The following is a 22,038-nucleotide window of genomic DNA, read 5'->3' on the forward strand; positions in this document are numbered from 1 at the left end:
CACACACACACACACACACACACATATATACATATACACACACACACACACACACACACACACACACATACATACATATACATATACACACACATACATATACACACACCATCCGTTGCCTCATTACCAGCATGCCCCGATGTCAGGCATGTATACAAGCATGTGGGGGCCAAACTACTGAATGCAAGTAATGAAGTTTCAGCAAAATGGACTAGCATGCTGCACCAATTTTTTCACTTTGATTTTCGGGGGTGTCTAAATTCAGCCCTCTGTAGGTTGATCACTTGTATAGTAAATACCAGCTAGGCACACCGTTAACCCTTCGATCACCCCTTCCCAGCCAGTGTCATAGTGACAATGCACATTTTTAGCACCGATCACTAATGTCACTGGTCCCCAAAAAAGTGGCACAAGTGTCAGTGTTTGTCTGCCGCAATATTGCAGTATTGCTATAAGTCACTTTTCACTGCCATTACTAGACGCTATAACATTTGCACAAACCAATCAATATACGCTTGTTGGGATTTTTTTCACCTAAAATATATGCACAATACATATTGGCCTAAATTGAAAAAAAATTTGATTTTGCAACTGGATGTTTTATAGCAGAAAGTAAAAAAAAAAAAATCTGGATTGACTTCTAAAATCCTTTTCTCTTAAGTTCATTGACTGACGCAGTCCTCTGATCCATATCAGTAGGGTTATACTGCCCCCTATAGGAGTAGGACACTAGGCCGAAAAAAGTTCTGGCTACGCCTATTGGCAGTCCCGGAGGGTACACCCCCCCCTGCATAGGATGTCAGTTTTCTATCAAAGCAGTGTCCGAAAAGTAACACCAACCCAACTCAAAATAGAGGGGCGGGTACTGCTTCCGTCAATGAACATAAGAGAAAAAAAAAGGATTTTCCGGTAAAAATCCAGTTCTCTATTGTTCATTGACGGACGCAGTCCTCTGATCCATATCAGTAGGGACATCCCAAAGCAGTGCTTTAAAATGAGGGGTGGGAACAGCAGAAAAGAACGAGTCCCCAAGGCTAAACTTAGCAAACCAGGCAACATAGGACTCATCAGAACAAAAGATGAAGCCCACCTGAAACAGTAAACTGACATCCTATGCAGGAAGAGAGGGGTGTACCCTCCGAGACTGCCTCTTGTAGGGGGGCAGTATAGCCCTACTGATATGGATCAGAGGACTGCATCCATCAAACGGTAGAGAAAATACACTTTTTGAAATTGTCAATTTTTGTTTATAGCGTAAAAAATAACCAGAGGGGATCAAATACCATCAAAAGAAAGTACTATTTGGGGGGGGGGGGGTGTCTTTTTTGGGTACAGCTTTGCATGACGCACAATTATAAAAGAAACAGTGCTGAATCGCAAAAAAATTGATTTTTGACTTGCCTTACAATCCATTTCACTGATGTTCATTGACAGCTCCTGATCTTCACCATTGCATTATACTGCCCCCTACAGGAGTAGGACACTAGGCAGAAAAAAAAAGACTGACTAAGCCTATGGGCAGTCCCTGGCGGTATATTCCCACTCAGGTTTAGGTACTCAGTTTTGTTACAAGCCACGTCAGAAGAATTACAACCACAGAGGGGTGGATGCTGTGTGTGTCAAACAGAGAAATGTATTTTACATTTTTTTTACAGTAAGCCGAAAATCCCATTTACTCTTTCGTTCATTGATGGACACCGCTCCTAATCTTAACCATTTGGACGTCCCAAAGCAGTGTCAAACATGAGGTGTGGGAAAAGGGAGAAAAAATTCAAGGCTAAACCGTAGCCAATCAAGTAATAGGAGCTCAACCAAAAAAAATTGGAGCCCACCTGAAAAAAATTGCACCCCCAAAGAGGAAACAGGTCCTCTAAAGAGCACCCTGCAAAACCTTGCAGCCAAAAGAAGCATCCGCAGATGCCAACACATCCACTTAATAAAATTTTTTGAATGTGTGCACCAACGACCAGGTGGCCGCCTTGCAAACCTGCATCACTGACGCCTGACGGAAGGCCCAGGAGGCGCTGAGCGCCCGAGTGCACCTTGACAGGGAAAGGCGGCACCTAACCCTTGATTGAATAGGCCTGAGTCACCGTCTGTCAGACCCATCTCTAAAGACTCCTTAACTGCCAGGTACACCCGAATTGCTCGAACCACATCCAGGGCATGCAATGCAATTTCTGTAGGATGTTTTGGCCTGGGACACAGGGAAGGCAACACAAGGTCTTCATGCAAATTGAAATCAGAGACAACCTTTGGAAGGAACAGACAGGGGCGAGGAAACATCTCTTAAATCACCAAGGTGGCCAAGATAATGCTGCCAATTCAGACACCCTGTGCGCAGAGGTGTTAGCCACCAAAAAGGCCACCTTCTGGGACAGTGTAAGCAGGAGAATCAGGGATTTTCAAAGGGAACTTTCTGGAGAACCAAGAGCAACAATTTGGGTTCTGAGGGTGGTAATAGGGGCCGCACCGGAAGAGCGAAGTGTAGAACACCCTGAAGAAAGGCACTAGGGAGTGCGTGGCCAAAAGGTTGTTGAAAGAAGTCTGCCAAGGCTGACACCTGGCCCTTGATGGTACTCAAAGCCAGTTTCTTCCTTCCTGTTGAAGGACAAGACCCCAAGCCACCGAAAAAGAGGAAGAACCCCCAAGAGACTCACACCATGTATCGTACGTTTTTCCCGTACAATGGTAGATCTTCCTAGAAGTGGACTTCCGATCATTTAACAGCATTGGAATCACAACTCTGACAAACCCTCTATCCTTTAGCACCTGGCTTTCAACAACCAAGCCATAAAAGCCAGCGACTAAAGCTGGATGGAAGATTGGCCCCTGGGACAGCAGTTCCTCTGGGAGGTAGTCTCCAAGGGACGTCGGCGACCAGGCACACCAGGTCGGCATACCAAGACTGGCGAGGCCAGTCTGAAGCCACTAAAATGACCAGAATTCCTTCTGCCTCGACCCTGCGTAGGGGTCTGCATGAGTTTGAGAGAAGGCAAGGCGTAAATCAGACTATACTGGCCCCATGGGGCCACCAGTGAATCTGTGGCATCCGCCAGATGATCTGGTGAACGTGCCACTAACCTCTGCACCTTTCTGTTGAGTCGAGACACCAACAGATCCACCTCGGGTTGCCCCACAGGAGACAACTGACGAAAACCGATTAAGGTACCATTCCCCTTGAGCTAATCCACCTAATCTGCCAGTTTTCCACCGCCGGAATGTGCATGCCAGAGAGGGTTGGAGCGAAGTGTTCTGCCCACCGTAGAATGCTGGCTACTTCCAGAGCTGCCAGGACACTTGTGTCCCACTGGTGATCGACATAATCCATGGCGTTGTCAGATTGAATCTGCACTGGACACCCCTGAAGACGATCCATCCAGTGATCCAGGCACAGTCTGATGGCTCAGAGTTCTAGTTACATAGTTACATAGTTAGTGAGGCTGAAAAAAGACACAAGTCCATCCAGTTCAACCTATGTGTGTGTGTTTGCTTTTAACCGTACATTGTATACCCCTGTATGTTGTGGTCTTTAAGGTGTCCATCCAATAGTTTTTTGAAACTATCAATGCTCCCTGCTGATACGACTGCTTGCGGAAGAGAATTCCACATCCTTACCGCTCTTACAGTGAAGAACCCCTTACGCACTTTAAGGTTAAACCGCCTTTCCTCTAGTTTTAGTGAGTGGCCACGTGTCTTATTGTATTCCCTTACTCTAAATAGTTTGTTCCTTATGCTAGGGTCGCCAGTACAGTATTTGTACATTGATATCATATCCCCCCTCAAGCGTCTCTTCTCCAGAGAGAACAAGTTCAGTGCTTGTAGTCTTTCCTCATAGCCGATGTCCTCCATTCCCCTAATTATTTTTGTTGCCCTTCTCTGGACTTTCTCCAGTTCCAGCACATCCTTCCTGAGGACCGGTGCCCAGAACTGGACAGCATACTCCAGATGTGGCCGGACCAGAGTCTTGTAGAGTGGAAGAATAATCTCTTTATTTCTGGAGTGAATCCCCTTTTTTATACAACCCAGTATTCTGTTGGCTTTGCTTGCAGCGGCTTGGCATTGCATGCCACTTCCAAGCCTGTTGTCTACCAGTACCCCCAGGTCCCTTTCCATCCTAGACTCACCCAGAGGTTCCCCCCCTAGTGAGTAGCTTGCTTTCTGGTTTCTGGCCCCCAAGTGCATTACTTTACATTTTTCTACATTAAATCTCATCTGCCATGTAGTTGCCCACCCCGTTATTTTGTTCAGGTCTGCTTGCAAGATTTCCACATCCTGCATAGAAGATATTGGCATGCCTAATTTAGTATCATCTGCAAATACTGAGATTGTACTAGATATCCCCTCCTCTAGATCATTTATGAATAAATTAAACAGGATTGGTCCCAGGACAGAACCCTGGGGGACCCCACTTTCCACACCCGCCCAATCCGAGTACTCCCCATTAATCACCACCCTCTGTACTCTCCCCTGGAGCCAGTTCTCTATCCAGGTACTCACCTTATGGTCCATACCTACCTTCCTTAGTTTGTACAGTAAGCGTTTGTGGGGAACGGTGTCAAAGGCCTTTGCAAAGTCCAGATACACCACATCCACAGGCTTACCTTTATCTAAGGTAACATTGTTCTAGGACATTGTTCCGTAGTCTGGACTCTTCCAGTGTCCAGACACCACGAGCAGAGCTCCGGCCTAGGACACCTTCCCACCTGAACAGACTGCCATCCGTGGTGACCACTGTCCAACACAAGGGGAGGAAGGATTTGCCCTACCGAAGAGCCGGAGAGTGAAGCCACCAGATCAGAGACCCTTTTATTTCCCAGCTCAGCTGGATCTGATTGTCCAGAGACTTCAGACACGTGCCCCATTTGGCCCAAGACCTCCCTTTGCAGGGACCTCGTATGGAACAGTGCAAACGGAACCAACTCAAGGTAAAAACCATCAGGCCCAGCACCCACATGCAAGTCTGGAGAGATGACCATCTGCTGGACCGCAGAAGATTAATTGCAGCATGCAGTTTCTAAAGTTTGGTCCAGAAGAAGGAACACAGGCTAGAGCAGAGTCAGACACAGATAGTCCAGCTTCGTGGAAGGAACCAGAGCAGACTTCTACACAAGGAGCAGAGGCGAGACCAAAGGTTAACACCACAAACTAATAATGCTCCTCTCCCACAGCAAAGCGGAGAACGCGCTGTTGACCTACACATATTGGAATGTGTAGTTAAGCGTCCTTAATGTCTATAGAGGCAATAAAATCCCCTTGATTTAGGGATGCCACCACCGTGCGAATGGACTATTCTGAACTTCAGTAGCCACACAAAGCAGCTCAGTGTCTTGAGGTCCAGGTTTGCATTAAACCCTTGAAAAGAAAATATTCCAAGGTCGGAACTGGGATGATCACCCCTTGGGGCAGTACAAGACCTGGTACTTCAAGGTGAGCCTGTAAGCGGTCTGGGGACAAGCGCACATGGAAAGGAGAGACCTTTTCCGGAGCCTAAGAACAAAAAAAAAAAAAAAAAAAACTATCTTGTAGCCGGACCGTATTACTTCGTGGACCCACTTGTCTTGCACCAAGGAAGTCCACGGGTCCGGGAACCAGCGAAGCAACCGCCCCCCTTTGTTTGTATATTGGAGACTGGTATTGTCTGCTTAAAGGATCAGGTTACATGCAGTGTACACACACACACTTTCATTTACATACCTTTGTCTAAATTCCTGGAAGACTACTCTATTGGGGAAGCCCTGCCTGCAAATACGAATTCCTTCCAGCACACCATTGCAGCGCAACTGATCTAGCACCAAGTGGGCATCCAGTTTTCCAGACTACAAGATAAAGAAAATTAAAAGTTGGGGAGAAACAAAAAAACAATACTAGAAACCATTGAATATCAAAATTTATCATGACATACCTTCTTTTCATGATTGGGAATTATGCAGCGCACAAAGTTTGGGTTTGTGTTTCTCAGTGTGGCCATAAGTTTAGAAAGCTGCTCCTTATATAACTGACCCACAGTACGGAACATTCCTTTTCTAGTCTTGAATGCACCAGGCAAAGCAGCATCACTCATGCCAGCAACTTGATCCAAGCCAACAATGCGATCCACTAAAGTTGAAATAAGCACATGAGCACCAACAGGTATAAATAATGGTTATACGTTTTATTGGAGAAATTAACTTTCATTTTTAACCGTAATAAAATAAAACAAAAACACAAAATTTAGACAATTTGGTTGTTCGCAAGAGTGTCAAGAAAATTCATCACATTTAGTTCAGTGAAAATTAACACAAACATGAACAAAACTAAAACCACCTCAATGGTATGGCTGAACTAAAATGTACAAATGTATGATCTTTTGTTTGGCGTTTTATGCGATGGGGCTCTATCCAGAAGAAAAACTCCTGTATGGGATCTACAACAGAGGTTAAATCTGCTTTCCTACTTTTGCATTACTCCCACTGCTGTATGCAAACAGAAAATATCTTCTGTGTACCAACCACTAAATGATGGCTACCAGTCTCAGGGAATATGGCATTTTTTAAATGTTCACCACATTACTACTGTGGGTTCTGGTGGTTATTTTGGAGAATGCATCTTCATCTAAAGCTGGATTTTTCTATGGGCATAGGTGATTGGTATGGGGATCGTCCCCAGAAGAGGCGTAATGGAGCTTACATTAAAGTGGTAGGTGTAAGAATGTGGTAAATGTATGCAAAATTGCCAAAGGGTTAGAGATAGCAATTAACCAGCTAAGGTTGGTTGTAAGGGTGAAAACATGACAAAATTATATTGGCAATTAACAGTGAGATACCATTTTATTTTGCATTCTTGTGGGAAAAAAAAAACAAACAAAAACAAGGTCTAAGAGAAACAAACTTCTCTTCCAAAAAGCCTTAGGGCCCTTTCACACGGGCATTCCGTATGTCCACAAATCATCCTATTTTTTTGCGGCTGATTTACGGACATAATGTAAGTCAATGGCATTGCGGATGTCAGCGGAATACCATCCGCTGACATCTGATTTTCTTCCTTTCAGTTCTGTTCCGTTTTTTGGAACGAACCGAACCCTATTTTTCCTCCGTTCAAACAGAAAAGGAAGCAAAATCGGATGTCAGCGGTGTCATCCACAGGCGGTCTGGTCTCATTCAATTCCCCCATAGAGAACAGTGGGGACCTGACAGCTGTCTCCGCACACACCGCGCGGAGACAGCTGCCAACCGCCTGCTCAGCGGGGGATTGGCGGATCGATACCCCGCTGAGAAAAACGGAGTCCGCTGACGGACTCCCAAGTGTGAAAGGAGCCTTAACCTGTATGGTTATACTGTTCCAAATAGTTACTAGTGATTTTGTGTAAGTAACAAAACAAAAACAGGCTATGGTCATGAAAAAAAAGTGAAATGGGACTCTTGCACAATGGAGTAAAATTGTGTTACAGTGCCCTGGAGTCAAACTGCTGAGTAAATCTGTTTTACCATATGCTCACATGACAGAGCCCTTTTACTTGTATAGTATAAAGTAAAGTGCACCTGTGCCTAGTTTACCAATTATATACGGTTAAAAAATAAAATATTTGAAACCAGTCCTGCGACTTCTTAAACTGCAGGAATTGTGGATTCATGAATCCATAAATATCACAAGAGTCCCAAGTTGGTTTCAGTCAGTTTCCAACAGCTTACAGTGCCTGCTATTTAAATTAGAAGGCTGGTAGGCCATCAGAGATTAGGGAAGAGGAGCTGCAATAGGAGTGCCTCAGTTCTGAACTTTGGAGATTCATTCATTCACAGTGGGAGTTACAAAAGTCTGTGGGAGGCAGTTAAAAAAAAAAAAAAAAAAAAAAAAAAAAAAAAAAAAAAAAAAAGTTGATACCTTTACTTTAGCTTGGGCACTTAAAACGCATTTGCCGGCAAAGTGACGGCCAATAAGATCCACATACGTTACTACCAATCTTTGCTCCAATAGCTTAAACTGGACATCAGATAACAGCCAGCTATTCACCTCTTAAGAGATCTTAGAGGTTGAACATTTTAAAAGGCAATTTAGATAAAAACAAATTTGGGATTCAAACCAAATTAGTATACATAGATTTTTAGAAATCGCTAGCAAAGCAAATGCATATTCTTTTGAGCATTTCTCAATTAAAAATTGTATACAAAAAAATGGAATCACTAACATATGCCATAAAATTCAGTAATGTACTAAAAAGTTTTTAGATCTTATCAGAACTTAGAAGTACTATTGCTAGAATTGGTGAGTTCCGCCATTTTCTTTTTCTTTATGATCTGCAAATGTCCTTGGTGGGACAATTCTACAAAAGGTTGTTAAAACTTAAGTATAACTAAAAAGGCAAAAAAAAAAAAAAAGTTAGTTTTGGATAGTGAAGAGGGGTGAGAACACCTGGCAGGTTTTAAAGTGGTATTAAACCCAAAAGAAAAAACATTGAAGCTTGCCAATTCTTAGAGATGACTGCATTAAGGTTTTTTAGTTTCGTTTTTAGTTTTTATTTTTCACCTGGCAATTTGGCCAGTAAATCTGTTCAACAGAACAAGTTCTCCTACAAATGTAGCAGTTCGAGGAATGAGAACAAACATTTACCACTGACGGGGGGGGGGGGGGTCTTACAACAATGACCAGTGTTTATTCATGTAAAAGCTTTATCCCAAAAGAAAAGAAAAGGGAAAAAAAAAAAAAAAAAACTGTGGCACTGCATGTTTAACTGCAATGTGAGCTGGTGTTTGGCTTCTATTGGCTTAGAGTACCCAAACACTTCCTTACCCCTAGACTGACTGCTCTGGATTAAGGAACACAGGGGCACCAATTCAGGAAAGGTGTTACTGGCCAAATCTCCAGGTGAAAACAGAGGGGAAAAGAACAAAACTAATACAGCCACTACATCTAATGATTGGTAAGCGGCAATATACTACATTTTTGGTTTTGGGTTTAATACCGATTAGCGAGATGCACTCCCCATTTGTCCCATCACCACCAAGCTTAAAAAGTAACATTTTGAGCTGTCACAGAATAGGACTAGAAAAATCTGCCAAAAAACCCACTAGTTCTGGTGACAACCAAGGACTCCCTCACTTTGGAGGGATTTCCTCAATTCTTGTTTTCACTATGGGGCAGAAATTGAAGGGGAATCTCCCCTTGGGACACAATTGCAAATATAATTAACAGAGGTTAACATTGCTTATGCGTTTCAAAATGCAGCAAACTTTTTTTAATCCTATGGTGGTGAAGCGTTAGACCCTGTCAAAATGTAAAGGTTTTCTGTGTCCCTAAAATAGGCAAGGGAAGTCTACTGGGGGCACCTGCTCCAATGGCTACGGTCTAGGAGGAAATTCCCCCTAACTTTAGTATTTCTCAGATCAAAAAGTGAAGGGAAATTTCCTCAATCCACAGACAAAACCACCTGGCAAGGGGTTTAAACCCTTCCATACACTAAAACCTTAAAATGTGACTATATATACACACACACTTTAAAGCCAAACTTCAGCCAAAATTTAGTTTTAGACTAAATGGGAAGAGTTTAATTTCTCATTGCATCCACTGGGGAGATTACCCTCATTCCCTGTGCATGCCCATACAAAATTTGTGATCAGGACAGGAAGAGAGACAATGAAAACAACCTTTCTTTGCGTAAAAGAAATTAATGGAGGAGAAAAAAAAAACAAAACAAAAAACACACCCACCCCAAAGAACAGATGCAACAAAAATCTGAAAAGGGCTCCTTTTCCTGCTATATTCAAAACCAAGTAAACCATTTTGGCTGGTGTTAAGACTTTAAAAAGGACTTTAATAGTAAACAAAATTGAGGTAAAATATATCCACAATACTCACCAGTACTGCCTCCAGTTAATCAAATCCTTATTCTCTTGCAAAGCTGTAAGCTATGATGGATTCAACAGCATCCGATACTGGAGGGTGCATTGGATGCATTGAAGTTGTATGTCCCTTCAACTTAGAGAGGCACTGGAGTAGCAGCTGGGAGTAGAGGGATGCTGAAGATTCACCCACCACTAGTAGATTTGATATGGTGACGATTTAATTCACCATAGTGGTGTATGTCTTACAGTACTATTTTTACTTGACAGTTAAGAGGGTTGTCTGCAGGTATGATGCCCTAAAGGCTAACCTGCTTATTGCTCTTTACAGCAGCTTCCAGTATCCCTGGGGAGATCCAAACATGATTCCTGATCTGGTTTAAAAACAGCCAAAAAAGTTAACCCTACTCATGTCATGTCTGGATAAGTTAAAGCAGTATTAAGCCCAAAATCAGGGTTATCTCCTGTGTCATCCCTGAAACAGCAAGAGCTTTTCGGTTTAAAAAAAAAAAAAAAAAAACACTTACTGGTTGGATCACCAGATAAAGAAATCCTAAAAAGTAAATCCAGCCATCACATCTAAGAAATGGTAGCTTGCAATATAATAAAAGGCTTGAGCTTGATTTTGTGTTTAATAATGCTTTAAGATTTTACGTAAAGCCAGGTACTACCCCCATCCCGCAGGAACAGATACGATCAAGATATTACAATTCTAAAACACACACACACACACACACACACACTTTACAAAATAACTTAATATATCAAATAATGATTTCATCATGTGTTCTAGATTTAGTGGTTTACATTGGAACACTGTGCAATGGGTGTATTTAAAGGCCCTTCAGGGACTGGTGTTTGAAGCTTTGTGAGCAAACTTTATTAGACAGGTGAGTAGCCACACCATGCACCACAATACCTGCTATTTTCATTCACCTGTAGGTGCACAGAGTCCATTTCCGTAGATCTAATAGGGAGGAAATAAGGAGGTATGAAGAACGTTTAACAGAAGTAAAAAGATTGGACCACTGAGCTGGAAGAGGGGATTCAAAGACTTTGCAGCAGGTACACCAGCTGCAAAGTTGAAGATTACGATATAGAACCCTTCAACAACATCCCTCTTACAAAGACTTACCATCTTTCCATAGGTCAGAAACAAATTTATCAGATGATTGATTAAGAAGTGTTGCAACATTATCATTCAGTGGGTCCATATTCTTCATCAGCCACTCATCAGCTTTGTAATCAACCTAAAAAAGGGGGGAGGGGGAAAAAAAAAAATCAACATGTACACATATCTTGTATTGCACATGTTCAACAGGCCTGTCACAAAAAAAAAAAAAAATCCAGTCTGACCATAGCCATTATTATAAAGCAATTAGAGGACTAAAGGATGCAATTTGTGCACCCTTGTAAGCCTTACCCTAGTCAACGAATATATACACACATAAATCGCAACACCAGTCACAAAGGCTTTTCTAGCAGATTAAAGTGCTCTTGAAATAGGCTATCCTATAGAATCAAAGACAATTCTGAAATAACCCAACCAGGTAAGGCCTCCTTCAGACAGGTTCAGTCAACTTTGACACACGACAAGTGTCAATGCAGCTGCTACATCTTACCCATAGGCTACAGTTGGGGGTCAGATTTGGATGCCAAAACAAATGCTGCATGTATGTGGTACAGATGCCAGCACCCAACTGGAGGGGGAGGGGGGGGGGGGAAGAGGGTTTAATCGCACGCTTAAAAAAAAAAAAAAAAAAAAAAAAGGGGGGGGGGAAACACGACCGGTAGAAAGGTCACTGGTAACAGAGGTTGTGCAATACTTAAGTACTTAAAGTATAGGCAAACTGTTTTGGTGTTGTGAGGGGTTAAAATTGTCAGTGATTGGGGCAGTTGGAGACAGCAATAATAAACCTAAGACCGGAATGATACGGAGGGTAACTCCAAAATTTGAAAATGCCACCAGAACAGGAATAGAGGTAATCTTCCAATGGGCATACTTGTTCCCATGAAAACTAAGAGCAGGGGGAAAAATAAAACCACAAAAACAAGTTGGCTTTAGATATACAATAATGCTGACTGCTGAAGAAATCCAACACGATTTAATGTGGGGAGGCAAACTATACGCATATCCTATATGCACACAAGTACCAGGAGCAGTAAATCCTATCCAATGTGTGCATGCACATAACACATCTATTCAAGAAAAGCACAGCTTCCTAAAGTGCAAACCAAAATGTTTAAATACTGACGATCACAAGTTCTTTAATGCAGCCACCTCATCAGTTTCCATTTTCTCCTTTATTCACTTGGTGATCCTGCCAGAACACCCCTCCTGCCCTGTGGAGATAACTCCGAATGGTATCTATGGAAAAGTGCTTACAACTTAGATTCTCCCCTGACTTTGGACTACAACATGCTGCTCTCAATTTCCATCCCTTGAGGGGTGTGCTTTGTAGCAAAGGATAACTGAGAAAGTGATGACATGGTTTAAGATTTCAGTTCACTGCACATGATTTATGGCAGAATCAATGGGTAATTTTCTATACTTGCAGAAAATTTACTTGGCCTGAAATAGAAAAATATAGCCACCATGTTTGAGAATTGGCAAGCTGCAATATATTAAGTATATCTAAACAAAAAACATTAAATCTAAACCTTAGCAACTATGTACCTGCATCTGCTTACAATTGTATTCCGGTCATTGCTTGTACCTCGGATTCATTTTTAGTATTCAAAGCAAACACCGTCAAATAGTGTTTGTGGTGCTCAGATGCAGTGAAGATACAAGTTAAGCCTTTAAAATGAGAGGTACCAGTTTCTCAATTGGCCATGCACTGTGTTGCAGTGCCATTCATTTTTTGTGGAATCCCAAATGCACTTGCATTAAAGTGCATTTCAAATTGCAGCAACTGCCCCAGGCAACTCTAGATGTAGAGTGTTAGTGTTTAAGTTAACACTGGAACAGTCATTGAGTTTTTCTCCCCTTTACTGGGCATGAATATATGATGCTGCTTGTTAACCACTTAAGCCCCGGAGGATTTGGCTGCTAAAAGACCTGGGGGTATTTTGCGACTCGGCACTGCGTGACTTTAACGGACAATTGCGCGGTCGTGCGACGCTGTACCTAAACAAATTTGATGTCCTTTTTTCCCCACAAATAGAGCTTTCTTTTGGTGATATTTGATCACCTGTGCGATTTTTTGATCACGCGCTAACAAAAAAATAGCGTCAATTTTGCAAAAACTATATTTTTCACATTTTTTTTTATATGAAATTCCCCCCCCCCCAAAAAAAGTAAAAATTAATTTTTTTTAACATTTTCGGCCAATTTGTTTTATGCTACATATGTTTGGGGGGAAAAAAAAAAAAAAAAAAAAATCGCAAAAAGCGTATTTTGATTGGTTTGCGCAAAAGTTATCGCGTTTACTAACAAAGGGAAAGATTGTCATTTTTGTTGATTTTTTTTTTAACGCGTAATGGCGGCGATCTGCGATTTTTTTGCGGCACGGCGACATTGGGGCGGACAGATCAGACCCTTGACTGACATTTTTGACACTTTTGGGGTTACCAGTGACATTTTTACAGTAATCAGTGATTATATATATATATATATATATATATATATATATATATATATATATATATATATATATATATACACATACATACATACATACATACATACACACACACACACACACACACACACACACAAACACACACACACAGTTACTGTAAAATTACACTGGCAGTGAAGGGGTTACCTTTATTTGAGAGGGAGGGGCTGTGTATGTCCCTATGGGCGTGATTCTAACTGATTGGCTGTGGCTTGAGCTGTAGGAACACTGATCAACGGTCCTACATAGTAGAACCGTATAATCAGTGCTTCTACACAGGGGAGAATGACAGGCAGCCTGTTTACACAAGCTGCCTGCCTTTCTCCCTCTCCCCCAACGATCGCAGAATGACCGGCGGACATCTGGTCCGCCGGTCCCGCGGGGGGGGGGGGGGGGGTCCGTGACCGCGCCTCCGGCGGCGCGCGTTCCCCAGAGGCTCACAGGCTAGTGACGTTTATTTACGTCACTTTGCCTGTGAGGGGCTGACCGCCGCAGTATATATCTACTTGCGGCGGTCGGCAAGCGGTTAAAGTATATTCTAGGGGAGCTTTGTGGAAGAGTTACTCTCCATAAAAACACTGAGGTCACAGTTAACACTACAGTGATTTTTCCCTTTTAGATGGAGAATGCATTTCCCTTTCATCCTACACAGAAGTCTCACATATGTTCCAGGAGACATGGCAGGAGAGGGGCAGCCATGAGACATCACTACACTAACAGGTTGTGGATTTCCGGGCTGTCTGCAAAAGCTAAGCCACTGCAACCTAAGGCTCCATTGCACATTGGCTTAAAAATCGCCACCTCTACAGGAGTTGTGTTCTGCCTGTGGAAGCCGCTCATTGTGATCCTATGTGTCCATGCACATTAGGAGAATTACAGCCATATTTTAAGCTTAACATTTAGAGGCAAGAGGAGAAAAAAAAAAAAAAAAAAAAAACACCTTTCTGGTTTGCATTTCTGATTTGAGATTTTTGGCAAGAAAAATGTGAAAGTCTCAACTGTGTACAAAAAATGCTCTATGTGTGCCTTTTTCTGGCAAGGGAACTAACATTTTTTTTAATCCAAGCCTTAAGGTTAAACAGCAGAGCTGCAGAGGAATCAGCTGGCACTGTGGATGTTTCCTTTCTTGCCCTGGTACATGTTTAGCACAAGGGGTATAGAAATTGCTATCCATTTTCAGAATTTTGGTCTATGCAAAAAAGTACTCCCAACAAGCAGATAAAAAAGGGCCACGGTCTAAATTAGCTAAGACACACATCTGGGATGCAAAAAGACAGTTGAGTCACAGTTTGGGTCCTGCAGATATCAATAGTTGGATAAAGCCTGTTTTATTATCGTGAATAGACAGTAAGAAAGTAATTCTAGGAGCCAAATATTGGTTAATATTTTGTGGGGTGAAAACAATTGCATTAGAGCTCCTTTAATCAATTGTACAGTTTACAAAATAGCCCATTTTACATAAAAGGAAATTCAAAAACCATGACACCTTACCTTCCCAGCATAGTGCATGATGCAAAAGTCAGCCTTCTCCTTAAGTTGTTTGGGCTTTTGAAACTTTGAATGAGAACCTTGCTCCTGTACCACTTTCTCCACAAAACTCTTATCGGTAGCCTTGGGAAACCAACATTCCTCATCCAAGAGAGCCAGAATGCCTGGGGGGCCAGCCTGTAAATAAACAGGTTGATTATCATCACCAAAAAAAAAAAAAAACAAATAAATGTATACCCCCCAATATACTCACTGGTTTCTCTATCAAGTCAATACACGGCTGAAGATCCAAACCAAAGTCAATGAAGTTCCACTCAATACCTTCCCGCTGGTATTCCTCTTGTTCGAGTATAAACATAGTGTGGTTGAAGAGCTGCTGTAGTTTCTCATTGGTATAATTAATGCAAAGCTGTTCAAATGAGTTCAGCTACAGGAAACATAGGTGAAGAGGTCACACTGATTAACCATCACTTTTATGCTTAGACTAGTGTGAAAAACTTAAAAGCGGTTGTCAATATAAAAAAACAAGCTCTGAAGCACCATGTAATAGATTGTAATGTACTTCTAAACATGGCAGTGAATTTATTTCTGCAAAACTCCATTAGCTTGCATCAGCCCTCTTAAAGCAGTTGTAAACCACTGGGTGCCTCTTTTGCTGACGTGCAAAGCCAAGCCATAATGTGCTAGTATGCACATACTAGCCTATTATGTGAAACCTACCTGAAAACAAAGCATTCAATCGATGCCACTTCCATCTTTACCAGTCTTCCTTTCGGGTAGGCAAACTCAGTTTGACTGGCATACGTCAAACCTGCTTACGCGTGGGGGGGGGGTGGGCTTCTATTTACAGCACAGGATTCTGAAGGAACGGTGCGGGTGGTCGCTTCTTCAGTGCGCAAGCACAGGAGACATTGGCATATAGTGTAAATATCTCCTAAAGGAGGAGACTTACAGTACCTATAGGTACAAGTCAGTGATTGACGTTTACAACCACTTTAAAACTGCCGGTCTAAGCTTAGGGTTGACACTTGGTAGGCAGAGACGCAATTTCACACTTCCGGCAGCTTCACACGCCCTCCACCTGCTTTCACTTTGTTTTTGACATTCACTGTGCCAGACTTTCAGCTAAGGAGGGAGAGAGTGCAGAAGGGAGTGGAGAAAACCTTTTGCAAAGCAATACAGGGAGGCAAGTTTATGCATGTGTATCCTCTCCACAGTTTGACACTGAAATAGGGGATGGTTGTCCCTATATTATTTCCTGGTGTTGGGCCAAGAGGGAGAACTTCTAGATGTCAGACTAAGCTCACATGCTCAATGAAAATAATCTTTGTACAATAGGATTAGATAGTTCACACTTTTCTAGGTGTACAACCACTTAAAAATCCCACAAGTAAAGCCCAAGGGATATCCAATTCAATCGCAAATGCAGATTCTCAAATACATTTTTTGTATGAACAGCCACCATGCCAGGTAAGGTATAAAGGAAGTTGACATTTTACCTCAAATATTTCAAATCCAGCAATATCCAGAATGCCAATAAATGAAGCCCCTTGCCTCTTTGTTTTGTCTAAAGCTTTGTTGATACGCATGACAAGCCAACGGAACATACGCTCATAACTTGCTTTAGCAAGAGCCTCTATTGCAAAGTCCGCCTAAAGAAAAGGATGTACAGTTAAAACAAACTGAAAAAGTAAGCCAAACAACTATATTGACCCATTCTAACTGGATAAAACATTCACCTGCTCTTTGGTCTGGGCTTTCTGTACATAGTCTCGTCCAACCTTAATACGGGGCATGAGGATCGCTCGTGTAAAATCGTTCACATTAATGCCCAAAAGATGGCAAACTTTCTGGGCAGCTATATAAAAAAAAAAAAAAAAAAAAAAAAAACAAAAAACAAAATCAGGACTTCCAAACATCAGACCATGGATTTTTTTTTTTTTTTGTAGCTGAAGCAATTTGCACATGAAATTAACCTAAACCTTAAATTATGGAGTGAACACTTCCCAAATCTTTGTCAATCTTAGGCATTCTACAAAGATTTAGGAAGGATTCATATCTATATACAGTACGTCAAAATGTGTAACTTGAGTTGGGCATGTATTGTATGTTTATTTTGGGGTATTCAATGAAGATCTAGAGCAAATTCATGCAGGAAAAAACCCCACTAATTTAATGCAAAAAAAACGATTTGTCTAACCGTAAAATCCTTCTCTGATGTTCACTGACGGACACAGCTCCATGTCTTCAGACCATTGCTTGATGCTGCTCTCTTCAGAAGTAGGACTAGCCGGAAACCTTTTTTGGTTACACCCCTGGGGCAGTCCCAGAGGGTATACCATCACTTCCTGCTAAAGGACTTCAGTTTATAACAAGCAGTGTCCGAAGAACAGAACACAACCCAACAGAGGGGCGGCGGGTGCTGTGTCCATCAGTGAACCTCCGAGAAAAGGATTCTACGGTAAGACAAAAATCCAGTTCTTTCGTTCACTGACAGACACAGCTCCATGTTCAGACCATTAGGATGTTCCAAAGCAGTGTCAATATGAGGGGTGGGAAAAAACAGCAATACGCAGTATTCCCAACAAGGCCAAACATAGCCAACCAGATAACAGGAGCTCACCACCAGGAAAGAAGAAAATCTCACCCTCAAGAAGCGGAAGCCTCTGCAACCGCAGCCTGCAAAACTCCTTATTAAAAAAACAATGTTGTAATGATGTCTCGCACTGGACATATGAAAAGCTGTAGCAAGCGGTTGTTCAGTCATAGGTCAGCCACGTCTGGCAGAACAGTTACACATGCAGCAATATTATCCCACCTCATTTAATTAATGGAATGCATAGGGTTTACGCTTCAAAAGAGCTCAGACATAAATCACAGAGTCCTGGATGGATGTCTGTTTCTTCTGTCCAGGCCCATCATAAAACTTTGACCAAATCCACTAAAGATAACAAATCTACTAAAGATAACCAGAACTAATGGGGGTTGTAAATAGCGATCATACATAGGATTCATAAACTCAGACTGGAACATATTAATAAGTATATGGCAGGTTATGCTACCGGAGAGAAGCAAATGGGTTATGCTTCCCCTTTACAAAAAGGACACTTAAGATTACTGAACACAATATTCTCTGATAAACTATGATATGACCTGGAGGTCTGGGAATACCATTCATATGATCACCTGCCTAATCCATTGTGCACATTCTAATACAAAGGAAGCTACATATTCTCTCCCTATGGTGGCGTCTGAATAATCACATACTAGTGCATTCGGACCTATAGGATACAATAAAGCAAAATATATATATATCATATAGAAGCGTATAGATACCTTTACAGTATATGCACTAGTACGCCTTATAAGGTGATTATTATTCCAATTTGGATATATGGTCCACGTCTACTAGACAATTGCTATCCATGAGCTTTGGCTGGCCCATGGGTCCGCACCATTTGGGAACACTAGCTGGTTCTCTGGTCTCTTAAGCCCTGAAGAAGCGAAGTCAAGCGAAACGCGTTGGCTGTACAGGGACCATATCCATCCTTTGACAGACTCCACTATCTGGTTACCTACCTTGTGTTCTTCATTTTATTTTATATTTGTTATTTGTATGTGTGTCTTCTAGGCATGTTTCATGTTTTTTATGCTAACCAAATGAATAAATATTTTAACTAGGGATGCACCGAAATGAAAATTTTGGGCCGAAACCGAAAATGCTGGATGCCCTTGGCCGAAAACCGAAAATGACTTTTTCCCCCAAAAAAATGTAAAATGGATAGAACAGGGGCATACACCTAAAACAGGCAGCGACGTACACCTGTCGCTGCCACCCTGTCACAGTATATGTACTGTGATGGGTTGGCAAGAGGTTAATTTAATTACCAATGGTATTTGTATTATGCAGCATGAGGGGGTTAATGTATTGTCACTGCTGGTCACTCATCTATTAGTGACCGACCAGTGGCAGTTAATTAACCCCTTTGTGCTGCATTAGTGCAACCAGTATCAGTGCAACCAGTGTTAATTAACACTGATACTGGTTGCACTAATTGCAGCACAAAGGGGTTAATTACCCGCCACTGGTCGGTCACTAATAGATGAGTGACCAGCAGTGACAATACATTAACCCCTCATGCTGCATAATACTAATATCATTGGTAAGCTGCCTCAGCACCCCCCCCCCCCCACTGCCTCAGCGTCCCCCTCGGCAGTACACCCTCCCCCCGCCACCTCTGGCTCAGCGTCCCTCCTCGGGTGTCCTTCATTCAAAAGTCTCGCCTCCCGGTGATGTCACTACTACGATCTGTGTTGAATGAAGTGACATACCGGGCGGGAGGGCGGGGCGAGCGGCCGCTATAGATAGAACTATGTGATCCATCCCTGTCAGCTCAGCACGACTGTGAATGAGAAGTGACCCGACACCGGGCGGGGGGGCGCGGCCGCTAATAACTATAACTATGTGAGCCTTCACTGTCAGAGGAGATGCCTGACAGTGAAGGCTCACATAGTTATAGTTATTAGCGGCCGCTCCCCCCACCCGGTGTCAGGTCACTTCTCATTCACAGTCGCGCTGAGCTGACAGGGATGGATCACAGTTCTAGTATCTATAGCGGCTGCTCGCCCCGCCCAGTATGTCCATTCATGCACACATCTAGTAGTAGGGACGTCACTGAGATGCGGCCGGCCGGCCAGAGGCGGGACTTTTAAAACCTGCGCTGCGCCCTCCTCCTTCCTCACGGCGGCCATTATTTTCGGCAATGTTAACCCATTATCGGCCGAAATGGGATAGGCTCATTTTCGGCCGATAATTTCGGTGGCCGAAATTTCGGTGCATCCCTAATTTTAACCTTACTATTGTGTGGCATTGGATAATTTGACCACCTCATTTGAGCCTACAAAACCCCATCTTTTCTCGCTCCTTGGTTTTTATTATGTAGGGGTGTGGCCCATACTGCAACTGTTTTTGTATTAAGTATATATTTGGATGAGAAATGTCATACTTAACGAAGATCATGGATGACCACCCTATCACAAATAGATGTCAGATATTCCCTTGGTGACAAGTTTATCTGAGATTCAGTTTGTTATACCTGGATGCAAAATTACATGCTGAATGATATCAGTTTAAAGATTGTAACCAATAATTTCAAGATATTAATAGTGGTATAAAACGGTCCAAAGAGGAGGGTCCTGATATGGTCATAACTCCAGGACAGCCCATGGCCACTCTTTTATTTGGTACGGGGCATCTGTCAACACCCCTTTTGATCCCAGAGAAAAAAGGGAGACTAACCAGCAAGGAGTTCAGGGTAAGATCAAAGCAGGAACATCTAAAGTTTGAGAACCAATCACAACTGGCTCATTGATTGATAATACCCAGGACATTGACTGCAAGTATTCTTCCGCCTCAACTACCTTATTTTTCTAATTGCTGAATTCGGTCTCTATTGCTTTGAAACACTTTCTTTAAACATTTTATTCACACCAACTTTGACCTTTTCATTTTTAAAACCTTATTTTGAAAAGTGTTAACCTTGTCCCTAAGCTCTTAATGCAAGCTAACAAAGAACCTGTCTTTTGAAGAATGCTACTGTATGGGATAAAGTGTGTGTGTGTGTGTGTGTGTGTGTGTGTGTGTGTGTGTGTGTGTGTGTGTGTGTGTGTGTCAGACGATTTTAAAATCATAATTGGTATTTCTAAAATTACGAGCTTCCTCCAGCTCAGGCCAAACGGAGGTGGTGGTACGTAAAGGGTTAATTGCTTAACTAGCCTTGTGACAATTGCTCTCATCCTGCTGGCACCTAGATAGTGGTCCCACAAGCTTGAAAATCTTTGCAGGATGCAGCCGAGTGTAGCATTGTTACGCAAGTGACAGTGGGGTGTGAGATTGGTTGGTCCTTTGTCACGAGTTAGTGAGGAGGACAGGGATAGGATACCCACGTCAGTCACAAATGTGTGTACAGATGATCACATAGCCGCCTTGACACCTGATGACAGATGGCCCAGGAGGCACTTAGCGTTCTCATAGAATGCGCTTAAAAAAAAGGGGAAAGGAGGAACCTGACCCTTAATGGAACAGGCCTGCACCACCATCTGCCTAAGCCACTTGGAATTGGACACAGCAAACGTGGCTTGCCCCTTACTAGGTCTATCCTTAAGAACAAGGAATCTGATCTTTGAATCTGTCCAGTCACCGCCAGGAACACCCAAATAGCCCTTACTACATCCAAGGAATGTAAGGCAATTTCTTTAGGATGTTTCGGCTTAGGACAGAGGGACAATAACACAGGGTTCATACACATTTTCACCAATAAAATTCCATGACTTTTCCATGACTTCTCCATGACTTTTCCATGACTTCACGTAAATATTTATGACCTAATGTTTCATGAAAGGTCTATGTATACATGTTAACTAACGCATGCATGCTCTGAAACCGGTTACCACCCCATCTCTTTAATCCAGGACACATAATAATTACACAGGTTCTGAGGCTAATGCACCTAAGGTACCAAGTGAGTTTAATTACCACCTTAATCAGCCACAGAACCTGTGTCATTAATATGTGTCCTGGTTTAAAGGGATGAGGTGGTAACCCTACATGCAGTCCTTTTCCCTTTGTTTCTGGACCTGAATGAATGAAAAGGGGGTAGGTGTAAACAGACAAGTCTATTTACATCAGCCTGCCCATAGACCTGCATGGACCTCATGATCAGGCCTGCCTGAAAAAGAGACAAGACGACCCTGGTTGGAAAGGTTGTGTGAAAAGGGCCCTAGGGAAGAGTTGTTGGGGGTGGTAAAAAAAAAAAAAAAAGCAGCTCAGCTGCACATTTTTACTGCCCTCCAAAATACAAGTGTAAACAAGGCCTAAGCAGAAGCATCTCACTATGTTTACAGTATGATCATTATGATGATCATAGTACAGTAGGTGCTATATGGCTGTACTTTATATGCCGATTCTGTGGCTGTACTGTATACACTGATTCCGTGTCTATGTGTTATATTCCGATACTGTGTCTGTGTGTTATATTCCGATACTGTGTCTGTACTGTATATGCTGATAAGTATCAGCATATGCAGCCATATACAGAAAAAGCCACAGTATC

The 22,038-nt window shown here is 42.4% G+C and overlaps 1 protein-coding gene across 1 annotated transcript in view; it reads right to left on the reverse strand.

Moving 5' to 3' along the window:
- MYH9 (myosin heavy chain 9) overlaps positions 1-22,038 on the reverse strand; it is a 215,191-nt gene that overhangs the window by 89,676 nt on the left and 103,477 nt on the right. Inside the window, exons 11-17 of the mRNA XM_082266538.1 lie at positions 16,666-16,784; positions 16,426-16,578; positions 15,180-15,353; positions 14,930-15,103; positions 10,951-11,065; positions 5,906-6,099; positions 5,698-5,819 (exon numbers count right to left, since the gene is read on the reverse strand). Of these exons, the coding sequence (XP_082122664.1) occupies positions 5,698-5,819; positions 5,906-6,099; positions 10,951-11,065; positions 14,930-15,103; positions 15,180-15,353; positions 16,426-16,578; positions 16,666-16,784 (1,051 nt within the window). The remainder of the gene's footprint in view (positions 1-5,697; positions 5,820-5,905; positions 6,100-10,950; positions 11,066-14,929; positions 15,104-15,179; positions 15,354-16,425; positions 16,579-16,665; positions 16,785-22,038) is intronic.

The sequence above is a fragment of the Pelophylax lessonae genome (genome assembly GCF_965119305.1).
Source record: "Pelophylax lessonae genome assembly, chromosome: 8".
NCBI lineage: Eukaryota > Metazoa > Chordata > Amphibia > Anura > Ranidae > Pelophylax > Pelophylax lessonae.